At 34.7% G+C, this 26,877-nt stretch overlaps 1 protein-coding gene across 5 annotated transcripts in view; it reads left to right on the top strand.

Annotated features, from left to right (window-relative positions):
- The window catches only part of MPP7 (MAGUK p55 scaffold protein 7), a 287,051-nt gene that overhangs the window by 61,673 nt on the left and 198,501 nt on the right, over window positions 1–26,877 (top strand). For 3 of the 5 annotated variants that reach the window (XM_072651829.1, XM_072651826.1, XM_072651828.1), the window contains one exon: window positions 11,293–11,454. In XM_072651829.1, the coding sequence (XP_072507930.1) occupies window positions 11,418–11,454 (37 nt within the window). In that variant the 5' untranslated portion in view covers window positions 11,293–11,417. Of the gene's footprint in view, window positions 1–11,292; window positions 11,455–18,429; window positions 18,537–26,877 lie in introns of all 5 variants that reach the window. The other 2 variants (XM_072651830.1, XM_072651825.1) reach the window with 1 other exon arrangement.

The following is a 26,877-nucleotide window of genomic DNA, read 5'->3' as shown; positions in this document are numbered from 1 at the left end:
GTGGTATGCATTCATAATAGAAATAAATCTAAATATCAATTAAAAGTAAGTGAAAAGAAAGATAGTTTTGGAAAAGTTTTTATTTAAAAATTTTTATTTTTTATGTTTTGCATAATCAAACATATACAACCTATACCAGATTGCTTACTGACTTGGAGGAAAGGAGGAAGGGAGAGAGGAAGAGAGTTTGGAACTCCAAGTTAAAAAATGAATGTTAAAGTTTTTCTTTACATGTAATTGGGAAAAATAAAATATCATTTAAAAAGTTTTTATTTAAAAAATTTTTAAACATTGCAATAATTTCTCAGTATACCCCTTCCCCCGCTTAATGTTCCCTCATAATTAAAAAAATATTAAAAAAACAATTAACAATTGAATCTTTACTGAGAGAAGGGAATTATATTTCATTACTTATGTTCCAGGATCAAGCTTTGTAGTTGCAATTAATCAGACTTCAGCTGCCTTTGCATTTTGTTTTTATTTTCATGATTTTAGTCATTTTGTATATTCCTCTGTTTCTGGGTGGGTTTTTTTGTTTGTTCTTCTCTGGAAAACTCTCTAGTGAGAGATGCTCTATCTCATATGTTTCACAAGTTTAGAGGTATACTCTTTGCTCCTCACTTCCTCCTTTGGATTCCCCTTCCCCACTTCCCAGTAACTTTTCTCCTTCTTTATCCTTTCCTCCATTCATCTGTATTACTTTGTATAGATCAGTCATTTTTACTTCCTCTGACCCCCAGGTCATTCCCCTTTTCTTTCTCAAGTACTTCACTCAGTCTTACTTTCAGATTCAATTCACATTCTTATCTTTATCTTCAAGGAAATGTCAGCACCAGTATTATATACCTTGGCTTGCCAGTTGAGAAACCTCAGTATTGGTTCTTTAATTTTCACTCTGTTGTTTTTCTCACACTGGTATGATTATACATTACTTAGGCCTCATCATTACCCCTAAACGATGCCACTTCCATGGCATAGAATACTGAGATTCCTCTCTCTGATCATAAACACTTTTCCTTCCTTCTTTCCATCTGTGGCCTCATCCCCCTTAAACCTATTCTGCGGGGGGAGGGAGGACATCTTCTTGTTGCTTCATTCTTGCATATTTTTCCAGGCCATCTATTGCTGACCTCTTCAGTCTTGATCCCATAATTAACCATTTCGTCTCTGACCTGTCTTTACCATTGCACTCCTTGCACCTTTGTCATTCCACAGTTCAGGCTGTGCAGACCCTTAGTGCAGTTCAGCGGTCTTTTTATTAAACAACTGCTATGTACACGACACTGAATTTAGTATGTACTGAGGCAGCGTTCCATACTATCTTGTCTTGTTCTGTGCTGAGTCCGCTAAACATTCATGTTGTCTCATGTCAACTAAACCCTTTTTTGCTGTCCTCTTATTATTTCCTAATTCAACATTTTATTTTTTCTATATTGGCATTACGTTCTTTGCAAAGTTGTTAGTGTCTACTTTATGGCTCTAAAATATATTCTGGCCGGTGTGGTATAGGTGTGTGTGCTCTCTCTTGGTATCTGTCTCTGGTTTTCTCACATTTTTACAAGTATTGTGCGTGAGTTGTTTTTTTTTTTTACCTTTTTCTCTTCCTTAGTGCAGACACTGAGTAATAGCACTTATCATTTAATATAGCACTTGTCATTAGCTGGTAGAAAAGCAAATACATCTTAACTCATTCATTTTCTTTGATTGCAACCAATCAAGGTTGTCATTTGTAATCAATTTAGGTAGCTGAAAATAACAAAACAAATTTTCATCTGAGAAAGAGAGCTTGTAAAAGTCTCCTACCATTTCTAACACATTTGTGTGAGCAGGCATTTTTATTTTATTCTTATTTTAAATCAAAATACAGAAATAAGTTTCATACAGAACCAGATTTGTTATTTTTCTGGTATTGAGACAAATATTGCAAATCCTTGTTTAAATAAGAAAAGAAGTTTATATATAATTATTATAGTGTGTTAAATATCCTCCGTTGAAACTTCATTAACAATTATTTATATTCAACATAATTTGTAAAATAAGGATTTAATATGAAGTCTTATAGATAGCAGTAAGTACATGAAATCGTACTGAATTGTTTTTTATTCTTACAGAGTATCCCATATAAAATATTTATACTTTTATAATTAATTTTTATAATTTTATATTTAGATTTTTCACAATTATAGGTTGAATAAAATTTTCTGTTTAATTTTTGCAATTTTTTGGGAGGGCAGAAGTTTTCACTATAGTTATTTTAAGCACATAATAAATAAATCTAATAAAATATCTGTGGAATTTTAAATTACTCTGGAGGTCCACACCATGATCTCCACTCCTTTGACCCCACCCAGTTCTCTTCCAGGACATCTCTCCTACACTAGTTAATTTGCTTTTCACCTCCTGCCTGAACTACTGCAATAGCTTTTTATTTGGTCTTTCGTGCTTCAAGTTTCTTGCTACTCTGAGGCCTCCTCCTTACAAGCTCCAAGTTGATTTTTCCTAAAACCCTTCACCCTCCATATTCATTAAGGTCCACAAACTCCTTTTGAGGAGGATCAAATATCAACTACTTTTTGGAATTTGTAGAAAAAATTTTAGTTGAATAAAAAAATAGTTTAACAAAACTAATCGGCATATTGAACGAGTCCCACTTTAATTGTAGTGTTCCCACACACACTGATAAAGATATGCTAGCTTTACTGATTAAGGTAGTATCTAGAAAAGTATGAGCAGGTCTTTTTTATATTACTTGTTCATTGTTCTGATTTTGATTTCTGTTTCAATTATAAATGTTCTCTGGATAATCTTGTTTATTAACTAATTTTTATGCCAAGTTTTTAGCCTATTTGTTTTTATCCTTAATTGCTTTTCCTTGTTTTGTGAGGCAACTGTAGTTAACTATTTTCAGTCATTTTCTGTAATTTCTTTTGGGGAAATAATGGAATAAAATAAACTCACATTTTTGTCCCTCTGTTTATCATCTATAATGTTTTACAAATGACCAGTGTTATCCTCAACTGTCCTACCTTTTTGTTTGACTAGGAGATCAAATACTTGTTAAAGTGTTCTGTGGGTCTGTTTATGTTGAATGTTTCATGTTTAAATTCTCAGATGGCAATAAAATCATTGTTTTTGGGCCTTCACCCGCCTTTCAGAACAAAAACTTGTTAGATCTGGTTGGAGTTTCTTTAATGGCATAGTGTTACCTTTATTCTTTTTCTTTCCCTGTTTGGAATTTACTTTGGCTTTGTTGTATCTAAATGGTCAGTCTGATTGTTGATTTTGAAATAATTATTACTGTAACTAATAGTTTCCAGTTTTCCTAGCAATTCTTAGTAAATATGCACATAGTTCTATCCTGGGTAATTTTATGTTTTGGATTTATCGTACATTAATTTATTGAATTCATTTATTTCTTATCTTTCCTTATTTAACCTGGTTTGTTGATTTTACTTGTTTTAAAACTAGTGCCCTTAGTAATTTTTATAAATATGACTTTCTAACATAGTTTGAAGTCTGGAAATACTATTCTCCCCTTATTCCTACTTTTATATTTTTTCCTTTCATATTATCAGTCGTTTGTTTCCTCCAAGGTATGACTATTGAGATTTTTCTTGATCTCACAGCACATTTTCCAAAATAGTTTTCACTGCCCTCCCTTTACTCATTTTTGCATTTAAAGTTACTGAATATTAAAGTATGTGGTTTTTTTTTATGTTGGAGGCCAATGAATACATAAAGCATCTATTTACATGCATTTAATCTGTGCAAAGCAGTACATTAAATGCAAATATGAAAGTTAAGATGGTTCCTGCTCTCAAGGAGCTTATATTTTAATGGAGAAGACAGTACATATGGAAAGTTTTAGTTGCAAGTAAGATGGAAAGGCCCCATGATTTTCAGAGTAAAGTTGCAAAGCAGATGGTAAGGCCTATTCTTTAATGTCACTTCCACTGATAAAAATCATGTCAATTTTTTTATGTAGATTTGGCAGTGCCAAGGACTTTGGTGGCAAGAGATTTTTCAGGGTCTTCTGTAGCTGTGGCTTTAGGAACAGTGACCAGGCTGCACTGGGTGCTCTTCCCAAGGCTCTTGGGTTAGGATTCTGGACCAGCATAGTGGAAAGAGTATTGGTTATGCAGTCAGAGGTCGTGGGGTCAAATCTTTCCTGGCCCTTCTCTTCCTCATCTGTAAAACAAAAGGGGTAGACTATTTATCTTGGTGGTCCCTTCCATCTCTAAATTTGTAGTAGTCCTATGAAGCTCTTTCTAGAATTTTCTACTTCATCCTTAGCAACTAGATCCAGAAGCTACTATTATCTTCCTTGATAGTATGTTTATGTTTATTGAGTACTATGAAGTAGGATGATCAAGTATTAAATGAAAAGGTACTTCCTGTGCATATTGTTTAGCTTCTCCAACACTCTTTGTTGCTGTTGGTAGATCTGGTGTTGAGAATACCAAGAGTTAGATTACTTTTTATAGATGAGTTTTGGAACAATGATCATTAAATTCCTTTTGACTTTTTTTTACTCCTCTGCCATCCTGTTCAAGTGACTCCTTGTGTTGTAGAGGGTTCCTTATAGCTACGCCAAATAATATTTAAAGTGTCTTTGAGTATGGACCCTGTGATAAACTGTGTGTCTTCTTTCTGAAGACCAACTTAGATATTTTTGTAGAAATTCATTAGTAGAAGGTTAGTGACCTGCAGCACATTTGTTTTATTTTATTTGGTCAGTGTCCGTCAATGAAACATTGAAAAATGTCCGATAGTTTTCAGCCCAGTACGTTTAAAGTACATAGTTGACCGCCCCTACCTCCATTCTACCTTTCTGTTTAATCCTGTTGTTCTTTAATAATACATTTGATAGGTCCGTCAGACTCTAAGTATACAGTTGGATGTAGTCTTAAGCCTGTTGGCTGAGCATATTTCCCTTTAAAGATATACACCTAATGAATATATTAGGATGGGTGTTCTTATTCTTCTTTTAAATTTTTCTGACATAGCTGTATTTTTGTCATCCTTTCCTCAAACCCAAAACCACAAAATGAAGGTTTTCCTCAGGTATATTATTTTAAGGCATGTGACTTTTTCAGTGTTGTTAAATGAACAATTAGAAAATGTTGGATCTCAGTAATAGCTAATTTATGCTGCAGTGCAGTTTTAGGAAATCTGCTACTTTTACTTGAGTTTAAAAGGAATATTTGACAATACACTTAAGGATTTATAACTTTATAGATCAAATCAGTTACTTTATAATAACTCAAAAGGATTAGGGTACCTTGATAGAAATCCCTTTAACTGCCTTCTGTTATCCTACCTCATAAGAAATAAGATGTGACAGTGCATGTGACTGCTTAGAACCTTAGAAGTAGGGAAGATACTATATACATTATTTAGTAATATTTTCAGTCAGTCAAGCATTTTTAAAAAAATAGTATTTTTCTTCCCATTACATGTAAACACAATTTTTAATATTTCTTCAAAAAAAGTTCTGAGTTCCAGTTTCTCTGTCTCTTCCTCCCTCTTTCCTCCTGTCCTTTGACAGTAAGCAATCTGTTATAGGTTATACCTGTGCAGTTATGTAAAACATTTCCATCTTAGTCATTTTGTACAAGACTTGAACAACAAAAAAAGGAAAGAAAGGGAAAATAGCATGCTTCAGTCTGTGTTCAGACAATGTTAGTTCTTTTTCTGGAGGCAAATAGCGTGTTTCCTCATGGGTCGTTTAGGATTGTCTTAGATCACTGTATTGGTGAGAATAACTAAGTCATTCACAGTTCTTCATTGTACAGTATTGCTGTCACTGTGTACAACATTCTCCTGGTTCTGTTCCCTTCACTTTGTATCAGTTCATTTAAGTCTTTCCAGGTTTTTCTGAAATCATCCTGCTTTAACAAGCTTTTATGTGCCTGGCACTGTGCTCAAGAACCAGGATTAAAAAATACAAGCAAAAACAATCCTGCCCTTAAGAATATCGTATTTCAGAATTAAGGTTGGACAAATGCAGGTAACTCTGTTAGCCAATAAGTCAGGATAGGGAAAGGAGGAAAGCCACAGTGAGGTTCTTTTTTGACACTTTGTGGGTACAGATCTGTTGCTCAGTCAAAGGTCATGCATAGAGTAATAACTTTTGGGGCATTTGGGTAGTTCAAGATTGTTTACCAGAATTAATGGACCACAGTTCCATCAGCCAGATATTAATGTGCTTGTCTTCCCATAGCCTTTCTGAGCTTTATCCTCTTTTTTTTTCTCAATCTGGTTGGTGCAAGGTGTAACTTTAATTCTCATTTCTCAAATTATTAATGATTTGGGACATTTTTTACATATGTTTGGCCACAGCTATTTTTTCCTTAGAAAGCTGCCTGTTTATATTCTTTGACCATTTATCAACTGAGTAGTGATTCTTATTCATATAAATTTAATGTTAGTCGGTAAACATTTATTTAGTGTCTGCTATGTGCCAGGCAATGTGGTAAGTGCTGGGGATACAAAAAAAGGTAAAAGAAAGTCCCTGTCCTTAAAGAGATGACTGTCTAATGTAGGAGACGATATGCAGAGAACTATGTGCAAACAAGTTAAACACAGGACAAACTGGAAATAATCAACAGATGGAAGGCACAAGAATTAAGAGGGAAGAGGAAAGGCTTCCTTTAGAAGTTGGGTTTTAGCTGAGACTTTGAAGCCCAGGTTAGCTAGGAGCTAACAGGAGGTAAAGGGAGAAGAGAAGAAAGCTAAAGATAGAGCCTTGAGGGCTACTCACGGTTAACAGGCATGTTCTGGATGAAGATCCAGCAAAGGAGACTGAGGAGTTGCCAAACGAGGGGAATTACAGAAATTCCCAAATGAATTTAGATACTGTAACATGACCTTGTACCATATCACATTTCATGGAAGGTTAAGAATTTTATCTAAGGGATAAAAATGAATATGCTTCAGTGTCTTGGAAACTCACCTATTTAAACCTCATTAAAAACCTATGGGCTCTAATTTTAAGGTGACTTAGCATAGTGGTCACTGAAATCTAATGTGATGTGTGATTTCATGATGAATTAATCTTGTGATTTCAATCAGTGGCACGTTTCTTCTTTATTTTTTTGGATTTGAAGTTTATCATTTCATTGATCAATGTTCTAAATAAAGTTTTTCAAAAATTTTTTTCTCTTTAATGTTACCGTGTAAGTTATTCTCTGATTTTTCTCATTTTTGCTCTGCATGAATTCATAGAGATCTCAGTTTCTTTTAAAATTGTCTATTTCATAATTTCTTATGGTGTAATAATAATTGCAATTATATGCCATAATTTGTTCAGCCATAATCCGGTATAAGGACACTTGCTTAATCTCCAAATTTTTGACCACTGAGATTTAAGCTGCTGTGAATATTTTTGTACATATAGGTCCTTTTCTTCTTTCTCTGATTTCTTTGGGGAATAAGCCTAGCAGTAATATAACTGGGCCAAGGATATGCCCAGTTTGCACATAGTTCCAGCTTGCTTTCCAGAATGGCTGGTTCAGTTTTCGGTTTCACCAGCATCATAGCCCCTGCAAGATTTGTTATTTTCCCTTTTTATCTATCTTGTTTGCCAGTCTTATAGGTAATGAGATGGAGCCTTCAAGTTGTTTTAATTTACATTTCTCAGGTTATTAGAACACTTTTTGCATATGATTATTGATATTTTTTCTTTTGAAAACTATGTGTTCATATCTTCTGACAGTTTATCCAACAAATATTATTAGTGCTCTATAAATATGAATTTGGAGACAGGTGACTAGAATTTCTAACTTTTGAATTTTGTGACAGAAAATATATCTATTTATGATTAGGGAATTTGTATCTCCTTGAAATGATTGGGGTTTTTTTTTGAGAGTGAATTTTGCCACATGGTATTTCTAGATGTTAGTATTTATTGATTTCATAGATTTCTAGATTGTAGATTAATATTCTGATTGATGGAATGCAGTTAACATTTCATTATTTTAAGAAAGTTTGCCCCTTTTGTTCTTACTGAAACACAGTATAGTTTTGTGAAAAATTGTCCTTTTAATAGAAGTTTTTAGTTCAGATATTCATAGATGCTGCTCTGATGATTCATTTTAATTGGATTTAAACTCAGGTTTATGTAATATCTGTATGTACACAAAATATGCAAAATTTAAAAAAAATTAATCTTTTTGAGCAGTTTTCAAACTAACTTTGCTTTCTTCTACTAGACTTCGAAACTTTGGTGCCCTAGTTTTTCATTGTTTAATCGGCCTACTGGTCAGTTAGTAGCTTGTCTCAAAATTTCGGACAGTTTAATAATAAATTACTGTGTTTGTAGTGAACGTTGCTAGTACAAAAGTTTTTGTGTTCTCAACTAAGTGCATGCTTTAAAATGTAGATGAAAAAGATGAAACCACTGTTTAGAAATTGTCAGAACAAGTACATCATAGAAAACAAGTATGAACTCAACTTTTTTTAAAACAAAAAATGGGATAAAATATATGTATTTTCCCTGTTTGGCCACTAGATGTCAGAAGTACTACAGGAGCCTGGGAGGTTACTAGGGGCCTTGTGGAAATTCAACATCGAATCCTAGACCTTCACATATTTCACTGTTTCCAAATGACAGATGCCAGAAAAATCTGATACAGTGTGATATATAGAAGCAAGGTACAACTGGAATAATGAAATTTCAAAAATAAGCCTTTTTAAAGGCAGATTCTAAAAGTCCTATTGGGTATTGTAAATGCCTCAGGTGCACTTGATACTGCTGTTAGATTCCTGGCATTTGGGTCTACTTTTTATGGAAAGATGGATTGAACTTCAATTTAAGAATATTCAGTAATCCCTCTCAGGACATACTGTAACAGCTGGTATTTCTGTGTTTTAGCAAATCGATTCCATACAGCAGTCAGTAATACTTTAGGCTAGATTGTGACAAATTCCAAAGCATTTTCAATAAATTTAGCCAAAGAAAATAGCATAATCATTGCAAAAAATGTAGCATAATTTTCAAGTTACCTCCCCTTCCTTTTACTTTTTTCCAGAAAAATATTAAGAATTTTACTTGTTAAGGATTTCATCAGGCCATTTCTTTTTCATTAATGTATATGTAGGTTCTGGGAGGAATAGCTATGTTTAAATATTAAGACTTTGGAAATTTTAACATTGGGTGTTTTCCTTTGAAATTTAAAAAAAGAACGGCATTTTTAGAATTAAAAGAAGAATGCCCTTTTAATATATAGAGTTCATGTGGGTCAGCCAAACTGCGACTCAGAAAATTTTTCTTATTGAAACTTACCATTTTAATTAGTTATTATAATAGAATAAAACATTGTTTGGAAAAAGCCACTTGTATCAGATCATTTTGTTTCATTCGATAAAACCTTAAATTTCTGTTTAAAAGGAAGGCTGTTACGTTTGTGATTAACATAAATTCTTGAACTTGAGAAGATGAGTGGAGGTTGATGGTGAAGCTGTCTTCCAAATGGAGACTGGCTGTTTGTCTGGCTGGCTTAGAGCACTTTGTCTTTATAAAAACATCACTACAACAAATCTTCTTGTTATCCAATGCATTGCACGCCTTTGGCTGAATGCGTTACTTTGTCTCTAACTCTCCTACACTCTTAATTTTAAGAAAATAACTTCTTAAAATGGATTATTTGTCATTTTGTATTTGTATGACAGTGGAATTAACTGTGGTGTGAAGATAGTGTTGCTCTTTAATGTTAACCTGGAGACCATGTTAAATTCAGCCATTTAGTAAAGTCTGTTTTGTTGTTTCTTATTTTTAAAAAAGGATGTCTTAAATTCATGCAGCTCATGTTGTGTGAAACACTTGTCTCTCTATCCGCATTTTGTATACATTGTACTTTGGTATCTGTTTATTACACAAGTTTTTGTAATGTGATAAAATAAAATTCTTGTAGGTATTTGACAATTTTTTTCATGGTAGATTTTGCTAAACTGACTTTTCACTTTGACAAAAATTTAAGTGATACCTTTCTTTCCCTCTCTCCTCCCATTTCTCAGTAGAGTTAAATTAGAAACTTAAAATTGGGAAGGTTTTTACCCTGTTCTCTAAATTTGGTAGACAAATTCCTTTGTAATATAATTAACTGAAAAGTAGGGAAGGGTGCAGTGGTGGACCACATACTAAATTTTAGTAAAATGTTTTTCACATTTGCATTAACCTTTTTTTGTAAAACTTTTTTTACCTGTTTTTAGTAATATAGACTTATATTGAAAATAAACTTTTAATGTGAACTCTGATAGAAGAGAAACAAATTTGGGCCTTGTGATAAATATGACAAGAATATTTAAATGTATACACGCACACACACACACACACACATACATACCAGTTGCCTGTCTGATTTTTTATGAATATGAAAGTTTTGTGTGATACGTTATTGGGATACGATGATCTAATTTGAACCACCTGGTAACTCTTAAGTGTTAGGTCAGTAACAGCCTTAATTTAGAATCTTTAAAGCTTCCTTTTATATTCTTTTTACCTAAAAACTTTTGGAGGTGTGTAGTAATTTAAAAATATATACATATATTTAAGCTACTTTTGTGGTGATTAAATAAAAGATTATAATGACATTTAAATACACTATGTCCCAAAAGTCTCAATGCATTTTTAAATCAGTACTGAAACTTTTAGGATACTCTACAAATAGTTTTCTAAGTTATTTCAAAAATAAATTTTATAATTTAATCTACTTATTTTAAATGTCTTAAATATTAAGGTAGGGTATAGCAATAGACTAAAAACAGAAATTAAACAAATCTTCAACTTGGTAACTTATTAGTTATATAAAAAGGGTACTATTTTATAAAAATTAAGTATAAGCCACTGACTGTATTGTCTGTCTCTTCTACTTCTAGAAATGTGACCTTTTGGAATTCATGATAATTGAAGGAAAGACATTTTTAGAGTAGCATTTAGGCAAAGAATTCATTCAAGTCTCTCATCTAGCCCTCACCCCTCCTGGAAGAGTCTCACACCCAGAAACGTCCCCTAAACTCCTAACTGCTTTCTTCTTCCTTTGTCCTTGCAGGAAAATACTTGACATTATAATTTAGTTTTTTTTTCCAGAAAGGATTTTCATGTTTTGTTTTTAAAATTGAAAATCTAATGTCAATCAAAAATGTCTCAATTGAATGTTGTCATTAGGAGAACATTTCTTATGAATTATGATCCCTTCATTCTGTTAATTTGAAATAAGAATTTTACTACATGGTTTTATAGTTTAACAGATACTCTTTAAATTTTACAAAATCTGTTTCTGCCCCTTCTAGGGAAGGCTTACCAAGTTGGAAGATTATTTTTAGGCAACATAACCACAAGCAATTTAACTGAAATTAACTGCTTCCTTGCAAGTGGAAAGAATTTCATCATTTTGGTGTAAACTGCAGAATAAATCATGCCAGCTTTATCAGCAGGATCTGGAAGTGACACAGGTATGTGAACCTTCCTTATAGCAATTAATAACTCTGCAATAAAGAATATTGTTTATTTAGATTGTTTAATATTAGATAAACATTAAGTTGTTGGATTTGTAAAAAAAAAAAATACACAAAAGCATTAAAGATAGGTTTGTGGACCAAAATGCCTTTAGCTTCTAATTTTTGTAATTTATATAAATATATCTAATGAAATAAAACTATGTTACAATTGGGAAAGTTTTTACCTTGTTGGCAAGTTAGGTTTTTTTAAATAATATAATTTAGCAACTTTCTTTTTATATAGAAGAAATCAGTAGTGGACCAAGTGTTAAATTTAAATTTTAGTAAAGTGATACTACCTTTATATTAATCTTTTGTAAAACTTTTTTTAACCTTCTCTTAGTAAAATAAGCTAATGTTGAAAATTATCTTTAAAAAAGAATTCTGAGTTTGTGTATGCCCTTCATAGAAAATATCACTGACCCACTGTCACTAGTGGATACACATTTAAAAGAAATGATGATGACTTGTTCTGAACCATCTGCCTCCTGTCTAGCCTTTATGAATAATGACATATATTTAGCTGGGTGGAATTAATATTGACTATGCTTTTTGTCTGCCCCATGTTAAGTAGCATATGTACATCTTAGTCCTTTTGTTAAATAACTGAGGTAACTGTTTCAGAATGGAAACTTAATAACTTCACATCTCAGTGCCCACCTCCTCCCATTTAATGTTATCATCTTTTTGACAGTTAATCTTTTTAATAATATCTGCTTTTTTAAAAAAATGCTTTATGCCATTTTTCTATTCTTGACATATTTGGTTTTTTTTCTTTGAATTTGGATAGCTGTTCTGTTGAAGGTCTTGTGGGTCAAGCAAGGATTTTGCTGAAATTATGGTTGTTAGATTAAGTTAGATTAAGTATTGTCTCAGATATATTTGACCTCAGGAGTTAGCTCTCTTCTGAAATTCTCTGCCCTTTTAGTATTCCTTTTATTCACATTTGGGGTTAGTACTATAATGGATAAGTAAATTCCATTGCATTTTTGAAAAATTTTGATTGTTTGATTGAACCACAATGTAGGTGTGTAATGAATGACAGTTTTATATCTCATTATGTAACCAAGGAATTCATTTTTGTAACCGAGTATGTAGTCTTTCTACTTAAAAATAACTTTCAGGAACTTATTAAAGCAGAACCCAACTAGTACTTTCATTGGTGAGTTCCATTTACAACCTCCATTTTGAGGAATGGTCCAGATCAGTGACATTTCATTCTCTGAATTTGGTCACCATGCTTCAGCCTTCCTGCTGGAACTTGTGACAACACTCCTCCCCTCCTTTTTCACCTCCATTTTACGTATGGCTTTCTCTATTGAAATGTAAGCTCCTTGAAGCCAGGGACTGCCTTCCTTTTTGCTTGTATTTAAATCCCCAGAACGGAGACCAGTGCCTGGCACGTAATAAATACTTAACAAGTGCTTCTTGACTTGACTACCAGCTCTGATCTTGCTCCAGACTTGTTTATGAGAAACAGGAAGTAAAAATTGTTTTACTGCTGTAATAATGGGACAGAATTCTGATTCCAAAAGACAGAGTTGATCTCTTGAGTGGTACCTTTAGGTATGGATTTTGTGATTATAGGTTATGTTTTCCTACTTTTGTAGGTTTCCTATGATGAAAAAAAATATAGTTTAGTAGTAATTATATCAATATCTAAATGTTTCCTAATGTTACTGTTAGAAGGGCAACAGCTTGGGCAGTACTACCCTCACCTCATCTCTCAAATTTCTGTTGCCACTTCTCACTACCTCTCTTCAACGTTACTGGTACAAGTTTTTATTACTATTAATCTAGACAAAGATTCTTAACAATTTTTGTGTCATGGACACTTTTTGACAGTCTAGTCAAGCCTATGTAACTAGTCTCAGATATATTTAAATGTATAAAATAAAATATATTGCATAAGAAGAAACATTTGTTAGGGTTAGTGGGGAGAAAAGAGGTGTCACAAATGTGGTGTGATAACGTCAGCTGACAGAACAGTGGATGGATATGGGTAGGTGATGATGGGAAAAGAATCAAATTTTGTTTCAGATCTGTATGCTTGAGGCGATGGTGGGTGCCATCATTATAAATATTTTTAATTATGCTTCAGCAGTAGTTCTTGGATATTTCTCCTCTACAATACACCTCCATGATCTCTGATACCTGCTTCACCTATTAGTTCTTTGTTGGAGTGTCGCAATAGCTTCAACCACTTTCTTCACATCCTGACTCCCTCTTCTCTCATCTGTCCAATCAGAATTAGCTTCTCAGTGGACATTTTTAATCATGTCACTCTCAAGCTCGGAAACTTTCAGTTCCCCATTGCTTAAAAATAGAGGCTAAAGTCCTTAGCTTGCAATTTAAGGCTCTTTATAACATAATTAGCCATGATATGCAATTAGATGACCTTTGATACCTTTTGTCCATCAGTATATACTGTGTATCTTTAACTGATGCTGCAAACAGGCAGTGACTTGTGCCCATGATTGAATAGGCAAGCTAAGCTATGTTTATTACCTTTGAGAAACTGGAAAGGTCTTGCAGTGATACCACATTTCCTTTTAAAAATGATCCCTCTTTTTAGCAGTAGTATTCTGTTGTTGTTGCTGTATCGTGGAACATTACAGACTCCAAAGCATTTAAAAATGAGTGTCACCCAGAGGGTAATGGAAAGATTCATGGTGGGTGTGAGGAGCGTATAGCACATTATAAAAAAAAAATTTGAAGGACAAATGCAGTAGAAGATGTCATCAATGAAATGAGAGTGAAAAAGATGATATGGTAATGTGGCAAGAATGAGGGAAACTGAGGAAGTGAGGAAGGCCCCCGGCACATTAGTTGACACTGGTGAATTTTTTGGAAGATCTAAATAGTCATGTAGATTGCTGCTCAGTTGTGTCCAACTTCTCACGATCCTATTAATACCAGCCTTTCTGTCTTCCATTGTCTCTTGAAGTCTGCCCAAGATCATATTTGTTGTTTCCATGATACCATCTGTCCATGTCATCCTCTGACATTCCCTTTTCCTTTTGCCTTCAATCAACATCAGGGGCTTCTCCAATGAATCCTATCTTCTCATCATGTGGCCAAAGTATTTAAGGTTTAGTTTCAGTATTTGAACTTTCAGTGAATAGCCTGGATTAATTTTTTTAAGTATTGATTGATTTGAACTCCTTGCTTTCCAAGGGACTATCAAAAGTCTTCTTCAGCACCACAATTCAAAAGCATCGATTCTGTGGTGCTCAGTTTTCCTTATAGTCCACCTCTCACAGCCATACATTGCTACTGGAAAAACCATAACTTTGACCATATGAACCTTTGTCAGCAAGGTGATGTCTCTACATTTTAGTATGCTGTCCAGATTTGCCATAGCTTTGCTTCTAAGGAGCAAGCTTATTTATTTATTTATTTAGTCTCAATTTCATGGCTGCCAGTCACCAGCTGTAGTGATCTGTGAGTCAAAAAAATAAAAAGTCTGACGCTACTTCTATTTCTTCTCTTTGCAAGGAAATGATGGGAACAGTTGCAAGATCTTTAGTTAGTTTTTTTGATGTTAAGCTTCACGCCACCGCTTACTCTTATCAAGGATGGTTGCAATATGCAACAATGCCTAGGAAACACCAATATTGATAAACTCACAAGTCCATCTGAGTATTTGAATAAGTCACCTTTTCAGCCTTTAAAGTGTTTTATTCCTTCTTCATTCACATCATCCATGTTTCCTCCTCACCTCCTATCCCTCTTACCCCTTCTCCCTGCCCCAGAACTCATCCTAGTGGGAGATTTCCCATTGTTGGGTTGTTCTCCCCCTTTGAATTTTCCTTTTGCCTGGGCTATTTGACTGCTTGCAGGACTTAACATGAGATGGGAGTCAACAACTTCTGTTCCTTCCTATGAGATGATTCCTACCAAACTTTTCCATGTTCTCTGTCTTCTGAAGTTCTCTTGGTTTTACCATCTGCCCTGTAGTCCCTTGGCATCATTATCTGAATTCTTTATGTGAATTAAGACCTTGGGGATTGCTGTCTGCCCCACTACTAAACCTTTAAGACCTCTGGGCCTTGCAGTCTGTCCTAAAGCTGAGCTTTTTTTTTTGTATATACAATATATTGTGTATTTTGTATATTCCTTGAGAACAGGAACTGTCTCACTATTTTTCTTTCCTGAGTTCTTAGCACAGTGCTTGACCCATAGTAAGCATTTAATAGATAGTTTGTCACTCAATCAGTGAACAGTGAATGAAACTAAATCAGCTCTAAGATGTCTTTAAATTCTAGAATTCTCTGTTTGGGGAGGAAAAAACAAGATTTGAGAAAGTGATAAACCTTATATCTCAATGTTTGATTGGACCTTGGCAGTTACGTCTTCTAACTTCCCACCCAATTTATGAATGCTTTCTGCAGTTTTGTTGTCAAAATCAAATAGAAATGGAGACTGAACCGTACATAAGGATGCTTGTGGACTACATATTAACTTGGAAAATTATATATTAACGTTATTTGTTCTGTTGTATTTCTAATTATTTTGTTAAGTATTTCCCAGTTACATTTTAATCTGGTGGTAACACTCAGTAGTAGTGGTGTGTTTGATACTTTCATTCTGTAGCATTCCTGATAGATTTTTATTCAGTTTATATATTTCTAGAGTGGGAACTCAGACACTCATAAGGGAGGTTGGGATGTTACTGAATATTATGGAACAGATTTAGGTGTTAGAGATTCTTTTCATGTCTAACTGTGTCTTTAAACCATTAATTCTAGTTCTGACTTTGTGGAGCACACTCTGTCTTTTAGTTTACAAGTTTTAAATATTTTGTAATGATAACTATTATGTCTTCTCTAAGCTAAATAACTTTGGTTTTTCTGAACATTTGTTTGACATAATTTCCAGACATTTTATCCTTTTCTGGACTTCATCTTGTTGTCAATGACCCTCTTAAAATGTAATGTCCAGAACTGATGGATACTATAAATGACAAATTATGTACCAGAAAAGCTATATAATTTCATATATACCAGAGAAAGTATCTGAACTTACTCTGGATGAAAATTTTTTCACCTGTTTTGATTCATTAGTGCTGCCTATATTTGCTTTTTGGTTTTCAGACTTGTTTTTCTGGAATTATTGCCAAGACTACTTCCCATGATATTCTCTTAAAGTATTTAGTTACCTGATGGTATCCTAAATTGTGATGTTGGCTTTAAGATTGAGATTGCTGATAAGATACTGCTGTAGAAACTGTACTTTGATGTTCTTGAAACATTTAATTTCTGCTTTCATATTATAGAGGGGCAGCTAGGTGGCACCTGAATAGATTGCTAGGCTTGGAGTTAGGAAGGCTCCTTTTCCTGAGTTCAGATCTGGTCTCAAACACTAGCTGTGTGACCCTGGGCAAGTCGCTTAATCCTGCATTTCTTCATCTGTAAAATTAACGAGAAAAGGAAATGGGGAATGACTCCAGTATCTTTGTCAAGAAAACACCAGATGAGGTCATGGAGAGTTGGGCAAAATTGAAAACAGCTGAACCATAACAACATTCAAATCACAGAGTGAATATTTACCAATATTTTTCTTTCCTTAGGATTTTTAAATATTTTCAAATTCACTGTCAGTTTTATCTCAGAAAGTAACTTTCTCTTCAGACTTCTATATTAGTCAGTATTTCTTTTTCTCGTAGTCATCCAAGTTCACAGATGAATCTAATACCTGACTCTTCCTTTTCTCTTTCCCCATTCCCCAAACCATATAATCAGGTATCAAATCTTGCCTTTTTGATATCGATTCTTTCTTGGGTAACTTCTTTTTCATCTGTATTTTCCTTTACATTGCCTTGTCTTAGTCCAGGCCTTTATCACTTCTGGCTTGATCTACTTCAGTAGCTTCCTCACTGATCATCCATTCTTTCATCCACACAAATTTCTCTTGCATTCCACTGCCACATCCTCAAGTGCTGCCCTTTGACTGAATCCAGACCTCACAGAACAAATCTCCTTAGTAAAAGAATTTATTCTGTTGTAAAACTTGGTCTCAGTCAAAAGGCCACACCCAAGGACCTAGAGGGCCATATGTGACCTTGAGGCCACAGGTTTCCCACTCCTGTTCTGTATCATTCATTTGTCACTTAGTTGTTAATGCTTTATATTGCTAGTTTTATTTTTTCCATGTGTCTTATTATGCTTACTAAATTTTGAGATGCTTGAGAGTGAAGCCTGAATTTTATGTTTCTTTGTTTTCCCCATAGTGTTCATCACAGTATAAATAATTGGTTGGATGCAGAGGAAGAAATAGGGATGCTAAGTGGTGCAGTATTTAAAGTGCTGGACGTGGACTCGTGAAGACTTATCTTCATGAGTTCAAATCCAGCTTCAGACATTTACTAGCTGTGTGACCTTGGACAAGTCACGTCACCCTGATTTGCCTCAGTGTCCTTATCTGTAAAATGAACTGGAGAAGGAAACAGCAAACCTCCAGTGTCTTTGCTAAGAAAAGCCCAAATGGGATCACAATAAGCTGGACATGACTAAAATGACCGAACAACAATAACAAAGAGGAGGAAATAGGCTGAATTGCATTACAGTGATGAAAATGGTGAGAGGTGGTAGAAGATGAGAAGTGATGACAGAATAGGTCATAATTATGAGTTTTGCACTGGGCTTTGCACTGAAACTATAAGATGGGTATCTCTATATTGTTCATTATTCTATGCTTTAAAAATACTAGATCAGTACTGGTGTATTTTTATGTCAGCCAGCATATTTTTTAAAAGTCATTTGGATTTTTCTGCCCCAAATTTGATAATTATAGTGATTTGTGTGGTGGGAATTTCCCATCAGCTAATAACAGAGAAGACTTAGTTGTGGCTTTGGCCTGGATCTTCAGCTTTCTCATTCATTTTCTAATTTCCAGAATTTGTATTTTTTGCTTGGAATTTTTTTGCAGGGCTATTATGACTTCTTTTGGGAAAGAACCACTGACTTCTTGGCAGGATGGTACACTTTTTTGGGACCCATTTGTGCTGAGACAACAATCAATATCTGCTAAATCTAGTGAGATGTGAATATAGAAATTATTGATATACTCCTCTAACTTGATGTGGGTAGACTCAACTAGCTTCTCATTTTGTGAAGTTCAAATACTAAATCCTTGCAATTTTTTGTTCTTTTTTTCTCTTTTTTAAGAGTACATTGTAATTAATTACTCCATCCTAAAATTTCTGAGGGCTCCATTTAAATAGATCACTGATGTACTTTTTTAAGAAAAAAGTTTTTTTATATATTACAAACATTTACAGGTCATTCCCACTTTTTGAGAGGACTCTTACTAAAAAGTAAAACTAATAATAAAATGCATGCAACATGTCCACACCTGTATCATCTTCTTCCTTTTTCTCCCTTCCACACTCTACCCCATTGGGGAAAAAATAGAACAAATTTCTTATAACAAATATGCATAATCAAGCAACAGACATTCCTTCAATGGCTGTATGTCAAAGTATCTCATTCTGCACCTTAAATCTCTCACCTCCGTAACTGACAATATGTTTTTGACCATTGGCCCTCTGGAATTTTGAACAGTCATGTATTTATCATAATTCTTAAAGCTTTCAGAGTTATTTCTTTTTATATGGTTCGTGTTATATAAATTGTTCTCCTGGTTCTACTTGTTTCATTATTTGTTGATTTGTAAAAAAAAAAAAAAAAAAAAAAAAAAAAAATTTCTCAAAATTGTTCATTTTCATGATATTGATATTATAATATAAACTGTTATTCTGGTTTTGCTTCCTTCACATTAATTCATATGTCTTTGAAAAATTTTTTATTTCCTTATTTTGTATAATAATACTCGTCACATTCAGCTTAGTTACCCATCCTTATTGATGAGCATCCCCCTAGTTTTTAATTTTTTGCCACCAGAAAAAGAGCTGCTGGAGATATTTTTATATATATAGTACCTTTTCCTCTTTCTTTGATCTTTTTTGAATAGAGGTCTAATAGCTGTCCAAAGGAAACACACTGTGTCATATCATTTTGTGTATAGTTTCACATTACTTTCCAGAATGGTTATATCCATTTACTGGCCCACCTGTAATAGCTCATTGTTCTGTGTTCTCACAGCCCCTCTGACATTTATTATTTTCTTTTTTTGTCACCTTTGCCACATTGATTAGTTAGTTTCTTTATTCCTTGTTTGGTCATGAACTTGCTTATGTCCATGGATTTGAGAGGTAATTTTCCCCATGTTTCTCTAATTAGTTTATGATGTGACTTAATATATATACCTTATATGCCTATTTGGCAATTATCTTTGTATGAAGTGTGAGATATTGTTATTCTGGTTTTGCTTCCTTCACATTAATTCATATAAGTCTTTCCATGTCTTTTAAAAATCTTTTATTTCCTTCTTTCATATAATAATGCTCTTGTCACATTCAGCTTACTCACCCATCCTTAATTGATGAGCATCCCCTTAGTTTTTAATTTTTTGCCACCAGAAAAAGAGCTGCTAGAAATATTCTAATTTTTTCCACACTGCTGTCCAATTTTCCCAGGATTTCTTATTCCAATACCTACAGTTTTTATATTTATTAAATTCTAGGGTATTAGATATATTTACTTATTTATGTTGTGTACTTAATCTGTTCAACTCATTGATCTTTTTATTTTTTTTTGCCAGTACCAAACTGTTTTGATAATTATTTATTTGCAGCATAGTTTGAGATTGGGAACTGCTGGGCCCTGTTGATTACATCAGTCAGTAGGTATTTAGTCCTTTTTTTCTGCCTCCAACTAGAGTATAAATTGCTTAAGGACTGGCTCTGTATTTATGTTTCTTTTAAATCCTTTACAGTATTTGATATTCTTAGAGCATTCTGTGAATTAGAATAGTCATAATGACAGTAATAATAACAAGCATTTATATAATGCTTTAAGGGTTGCAAAGTGCCTCACAAAGACTTTCTCTTTTAATTCTCACATTTACACCACAGTTGGGTGCTAGTTCCTGAGACCATTAAGGGTAAATAAAAAGGAGTGAATGTGTTTATCCCTAGCCTCAAACAAATGAAGGAGGTTTGACTATGTAGTAGATACCTTGCCTACTTCCTAAAGTTGGGAAAGAGGTAAATATATTTCACTTGCCCTAATTTAGCTAAGAGTAGGCAGTGGGGTCCCTGTGTGGCAAAGTGACTTAATAGCTGCTTAATAGCTCTTCTGTGCACTTACCAGGACTAAGCTCCATGAGTCTGCCTTAATGATTTAGGGAATTTCAGTAAGCATATTAGGTACTCCATTGAGTACCTAACTTCCTGGTTCTTCTATTTATTCTGGGTTTTTCTTTTTTAATCGACTCCTCTATTCCACCTCAGCTGCACATAAAGATGACCATAACTTTGTCATCTATCATCTACAAATATTCCAATTCTGCATTAGTAAATTCTGAAATTTATTTATCTGATCCTAACTTTTCCTTTGCCTTATGACCTCTAATTCTCTTATTCATTCTCATGAAATCTTCCATTCCCTCTCCCTCTCAGTTCTTTCTCAGGCCATCACTCATCACCCTACTTCTTCTTGCCTCTGTGATGAAGCACTTCAACTCTACACTATCATCATGTACAGTTAAGTCACTTGTCACCATATCCTATAATATGTCACTTCTTATCAAATTCCAACCTTAGATTACTCTCAGCATCTTCTTGGCACCCCCCTCCCCCTCCTCCCCTTTATTCACATGCTACTGAATTGAGCTGGAGAAAATTGCAAAACTGTGTTGGCTGGGTCCATTACAAAATCGCATTACACAATTTCAATAGGACTCTCACTGTAACAAGATAATCCCTTATCCCTAAACTTCCCAATCAGTTTTCTATCCCATTTTCACCAGTTGCAGTTCTGAACATACTTGTTTGTTCTCAGGGCCCTCATAGCCTGTTTTCCACATATGTTGTCACCTGAAGGCTTTGTTTCATACTTCAGTGAAAAAAATTGAAACCATTTCCCAAGAATGCCCTCCTTGCCTCACATCACTCAGACATCTTCCCATTCCCTTTTTTCATTTTGGTCTTAGGTAAAGAGGTGGCTCTTCTTACCAAGCCAAACCTTTTCAGATGTCCCCTGATTCCATATAATTTTATCTTCTCCAGCATATTGTTCCCTCTATCATCTCTGTTTTCTCTCTGATCTTCAGTTTTGCCTAGTCTACTGGTTCCTTAAGGGCTACCTTCAAACATTCCAATGTCTCTTCCATCCTTTAAAAATTGACTTGATCCAGCCATCTGTACTAGCTGCAATTCTATATCTCTCTTTTCATGGCTGAACTCCTTGAGAAAACCTATGAAAAACAATGGTGCTTCTGTTTTCTCTCCTTTCACAAATTTCTCAAGCACATGCAGTTTGATTTTTGATCTGATTCAACTCTCTTCTAAATAACCTATGATTTCTTAATTGCTGAATCTCTTGTCCTTTTTTCAGTTCTCATCTGTCTTGACTTCTCTGCAGCTTTTTAAAAAATATTTTATTTTTCCCCTCAGTTACATGAATCTATTGTTACTGTTATCACCCTCTCTTCCTGGGTCACTTTTCCTCTTTAGGTTTTTGTGACACTTGCTCTCTCCCTATTTTCTCCCTTCCTATCTGACTGCTCTTTCTCATTTCCTCTGCTAGATCTTCATTAAGGTCATTTTCCTAACTGCCCTAGGCCCTTGTCTCCCATACTACTGGGGATTCTAAACCCTTTTGTGTCATGGTTAATAAACATAGTCAGCAAACATTTATGGTGGAGATAAAGATATCAAAAAAGTCACAGCCCTCAAGGTGTTGACAATTTGATGAAGGAAGTGGGTTTGGAGGTGATGGATGGTGAAGAAGACATGACGTAGTCTAGTCCAGAGGAGTGCAGCCAGATGGGAAATCTACACCAAGTGGTATATATTAAAGATTTTTTTTTTCTATTTCAGATGTAATTTAGAGAGAAAATGTTGGCTTAATTCTTTTGACATCTACTGTTGTGACACATGTTGTGGTGGACACCTAAGAATTTTTAACTGCTGCTCTGAAGCCTCCAAGTCCTTCATTGCTATCTCCTATATGATACTTTTCTGCCCTAGCATTACAGGGATAATGAATTTTTCCACTTGAGAGCATATGAGTAAACTTCCTTCCTGTAGGGTACTACAATATTTCAAAAGAGGACAGTTGATCATAAAGAAGCAGGTCCTTCTAGCTTAGTTGACTATCCCTGCATTGGTTAAGATGAAGGTTCTGGGCAGCTAGGTGGTGCAGTGGATAGAGCACTAGTGCAGGAGTCAGGAGGACCTGAGTTCAAATCTCACCTCAGACACTTGACACTCACTAGCTGTGTGACCTTAGGCAAGTCACTTAACCCCAACTGCCTCATCCTGGGTCATCTCCAGTCATCTTGATGAATATCTGGTCACTGGATTCAGATGGCTCTGGAGGAGAAGTGAGGCTGGTGACCTGCACAGCCCTCCCTCACTCAAAACAAAGTCAAGTGCAAGTCATGTCATTAGTTCTCTGATGGCATGGTCTTCTTCAGTAAGGAAGGATGAACACACACAAGATGAGGGTTTTGGACTGCTGCTAATTAGGGTGAATTGTTACTGTTTCTCATGTTGATAGAGAGTGTTTAGGAGCATCACAAGACAAGTTGCTGAATTAGAAATCATTTTAAGCACTTTGTTCTATGATTTTCTCAGCTTTTGCCTTAGGAAGGCAAATGGTAAATTTCTATTCTCCATACAAAAAGTTCATGCTACTTTTTAAAGTGGGGGAAAAAAAGGAGATGGCTGTCCTGGGACCCCTCTTTAAATGGAAGCTTTTGGAGGAAATCTTTGCACCAACCAGAAGGGCAGATTGTAATGATGTAATAATGAGTTGTGAGTACCAGAGTTGATGTAGTCTTGAAGTATGATGACTTTCCTGATATTGATATTCCAAAGATCGTGATGAAGTCTAGTCCAGAGGATTGCAGCTGGATGGGAAATGGGAAAAAAGAAATGACTAGTGAACCTTTCTTAGAATAATGTTTTTAAGTGCATGAAATAAAATATGTGGATTTCTAAAGTAAACCAAGTATATTGAAATACATTAATCAACATTTTTAAAGATCAAATTCATGGACTCTAGGTTAAGAACCTCTACCTTTTCACTGATAGGTATTTTTGGAATCACCATGTCCAAAACAAAACTTATTTCTCCTCCCAAATCCTCTCCTCTTCTATTTTTTTCCCCCTATCACTCAGGCTTTCAATCTCAGTTATCTCTTTGAATTTCTCATTTGAATTCATTCCACATATCTATTCTGTTGCCAAATCTTGTTATTTTTTCTTTTACAATATCTCCCACACATGTCCTTTTCTCTCCACTTATTCAGCTACCAGCTAGTATAGGCTCTCATTATGTCACACTGGGTGCAAGTATTGCAATAGCGTTTGGCTGATCCTTCTGACTTTTTAAAGTGAGCTTTATTCACTTGAATCTATCCTCCATTCAGCTGCCAGTCATATTTCTAAAATTCTTGTCTGATTGTGTCGGCCTCTATCCTACCTCCCATACTAATTGTGACCCAGATCAAATCACTATTAGTGTGAGCGTCACTTTTTTTGTCTATGAATTGAGAATGAGTGCTTATAGTACCTGCCTCCCAAGGCTATTGTGAGGATGATCTATCGATCTATCTATCTATCTATCTATCTATCTATCTATCTATCTATCTATCTATCTATCTATCTATCTATCTATCTATCTATCTATCTATGTGTCTGTCTCTCTGCCCGTCCATCCATCCATCCATCCACCCATCCATCCATCCATCCATCTATGAACTTTAAAGCTGTGTGTAAATGTCACCATTTATTATACTGTTAAATCAACCTTTAAGAGTTTAGAGTATTTCCTTGCAATATGAGGCAGAAAGAAAGTATTTGCTTAGCTTGGAATTTCAGAAGCTATGTAGAGATAAATCCTAAAAGACTTAAATATGATATGTTATAGCCAAAATATGTAAATTCAAACTAACTATGTTATACCCTTAAATCTAAAAATTTGTTAATAAGTTGAATACAGTAAAGGTACACATGATAATTTCAAGTCACTTCAATAAAAAATACTAGGCAGGGGGGACTTAAAGTGGTGGGGTATGGGGGTGGAGGAGAGTGTTTTCACTTTTTTGCAAGACCCTGAGTATTTAAAGATAGAAAATAACCCAGACCCTAATGACAGGCTAATAATCTAATAGTGGGAGTTATGAAATATGCACAAAAACATAATTAAGAAGTAGAATATTATAAGGAAAGGAGAAATCCTAGACTAAGTTGTCCGTGAACATTCAAGGAGGAAGAAGATACTTTCAACTTGAAGGAACAAATAAAACTTCAGGGAGATAGTGATACCTAAGTGGGACCTTGAAGGAAAAGAATTTCTGGAGAAGGAAATGATAAGGGAGTGTGTTCCAGGCATGGAGAATAGCCCACATAAATATACAGAAGCAAGGGAATGCAAGATGGGATCAGGATAACCGGTACCCTTATTTGCTAAGATGTAGAATTTGTCCATTCTAGGCTTTAGTGTCACCTTCTCCATGATGTATTTATTGTTCCAGTTTCCATGCAAAAGTAGACTCTCTCTCCTCTGAACTAAAATATAATTTAAGGTTGCCCTACCTGCATTATTAATCCTCATTCTGTTGTCAAGCATATTTGGATCATCATTTGAATTACAGTGGCTTCAGATTATACTTCAGATCATATTTATCATTTGTGAACTCTGAATCTCCTTAAGTAGTTTTGGATTCTGATAACTTTTATGGTAGGTAATCAACACTTCTACATTATGCTTCTTCTTATAGTTTACTGCACATAAAACTCATGTGTTCTGTTAGATTGTATCATGGATCAGGTGTAGCTATACTGTCTTTAATGTTATTGATTGGTGAGAAGAACACACAGCTAAACTTTTATTGCATTTTAAGTCTTAGTACTACATTATTTCTTTTGAGCTTCATAATAAAATTGTGAGGTAGATAATGATAGTTCTTATTTGCATTTTATAAAATGAAAATGTTGTTTGTCCTTTGTTTTTGAAGAGGAGCAGTGACATCGTGGGGTGATATTCTTGACTTGCATGTGAATTGAATTAAAGGAGACAGAATTGCAAAAGTTGTCAGCCTCACTCTCCCTTCCAGAGCCATTAAAGTCCTGTGGCGAGACAAAAGTCAGGATGATTGGCAATGGCCCATTGTAGTGTCTTCAGTGTCTGACTAAGCTCTAAGCTTAGTGTCTGCTTCAGCTGCCTTCATGGCTGTTGGAACAAATTGTTATCATCCGCCCATTCTGCTCAAGGAGGTCTTCACATGCTTATGGTAGACATTCCCCTAACTCATCAAAGGTTTTGAGGCTAGTTGGTTATCCTCAGCCTGGTTTAGCCTGTCTGCTGAGACAATTTTACTGGGGTGTGGCTGCTGTGCATGCTACAGTTTCTTGGAGCCACACAGGTGAGAGTTAGGGGACAGGTTTACATCAAAGGTGGATGAACAGCTCTGAAAAGGGCCCAGCAAGCCCTTTAGGTAAGCTAATCCTCCCTGAACATTCCATACACCCCATAACTGGTCTTGCTGAGTTCAGGTCAAGTTCTGTGTTTATGTTACACTGAGTTATGCTGTCAGTCATAATATTAGATAGGGGGAAGTTTATTGTTGTTAAATCATAACAAAAGTTTATTAAATGTTTACTCTATGCAAAGGAGTCAGGACTGGCAGACGGGATAAATGAGGTATTAGCCAATGCTGCTGCAGCTGAATTTTGTGATGGTGTGATGGAATATGTTGTAGTGAGTTTCTGTTGTTACTATTTGTATGTACTAATCATGTTATTGCAGAATGGCTAAGCATGGGAAGAATAAACCAAAAATGGTTAGCAGGGATTTAAAACCCAAGATAAATGAGGAAAGGAACACTTAACTACCATTGATATGTTACCAGAACAGGATGAACTAAATCCTAGGGTATAAAAAGAACTGATAGATATGATTATTGAGCCATCATTTATCACACAATCTATCATAAGTGATAGATATGAGTCGGTGATCTTTGAAAAATATTGATGAATGAGTAGTGCCATAATACTAGTGATATATGCATATTGACTTATATTTAAGAAAACAAAAAGGAAGAGTAAACTCTGTAAAGTAGATGTTGGTGAACTTGACTTTAATTCCTAGCTGAATATATTTGGAAATGAGTAGTAATCAGTAAAAAGTAAATATGACTTTATTAAGTATAGGCTGTACTAACATAACTTGGATACTGTGTATGCATCTTACCTGGATTTCATCAGATCATTTGATTGTTTCTTGTGTTATCCATGTGGATAGG

The sequence above is a fragment of the Notamacropus eugenii genome, chromosome 3 (genome assembly GCF_028372415.1).
Source record: "Notamacropus eugenii isolate mMacEug1 chromosome 3, mMacEug1.pri_v2, whole genome shotgun sequence".
In the NCBI taxonomy this organism is placed as follows: domain Eukaryota; kingdom Metazoa; phylum Chordata; class Mammalia; order Diprotodontia; family Macropodidae; genus Notamacropus; species Notamacropus eugenii.
This window is presented reverse-complemented; position numbering and strand designations above follow the sequence as displayed.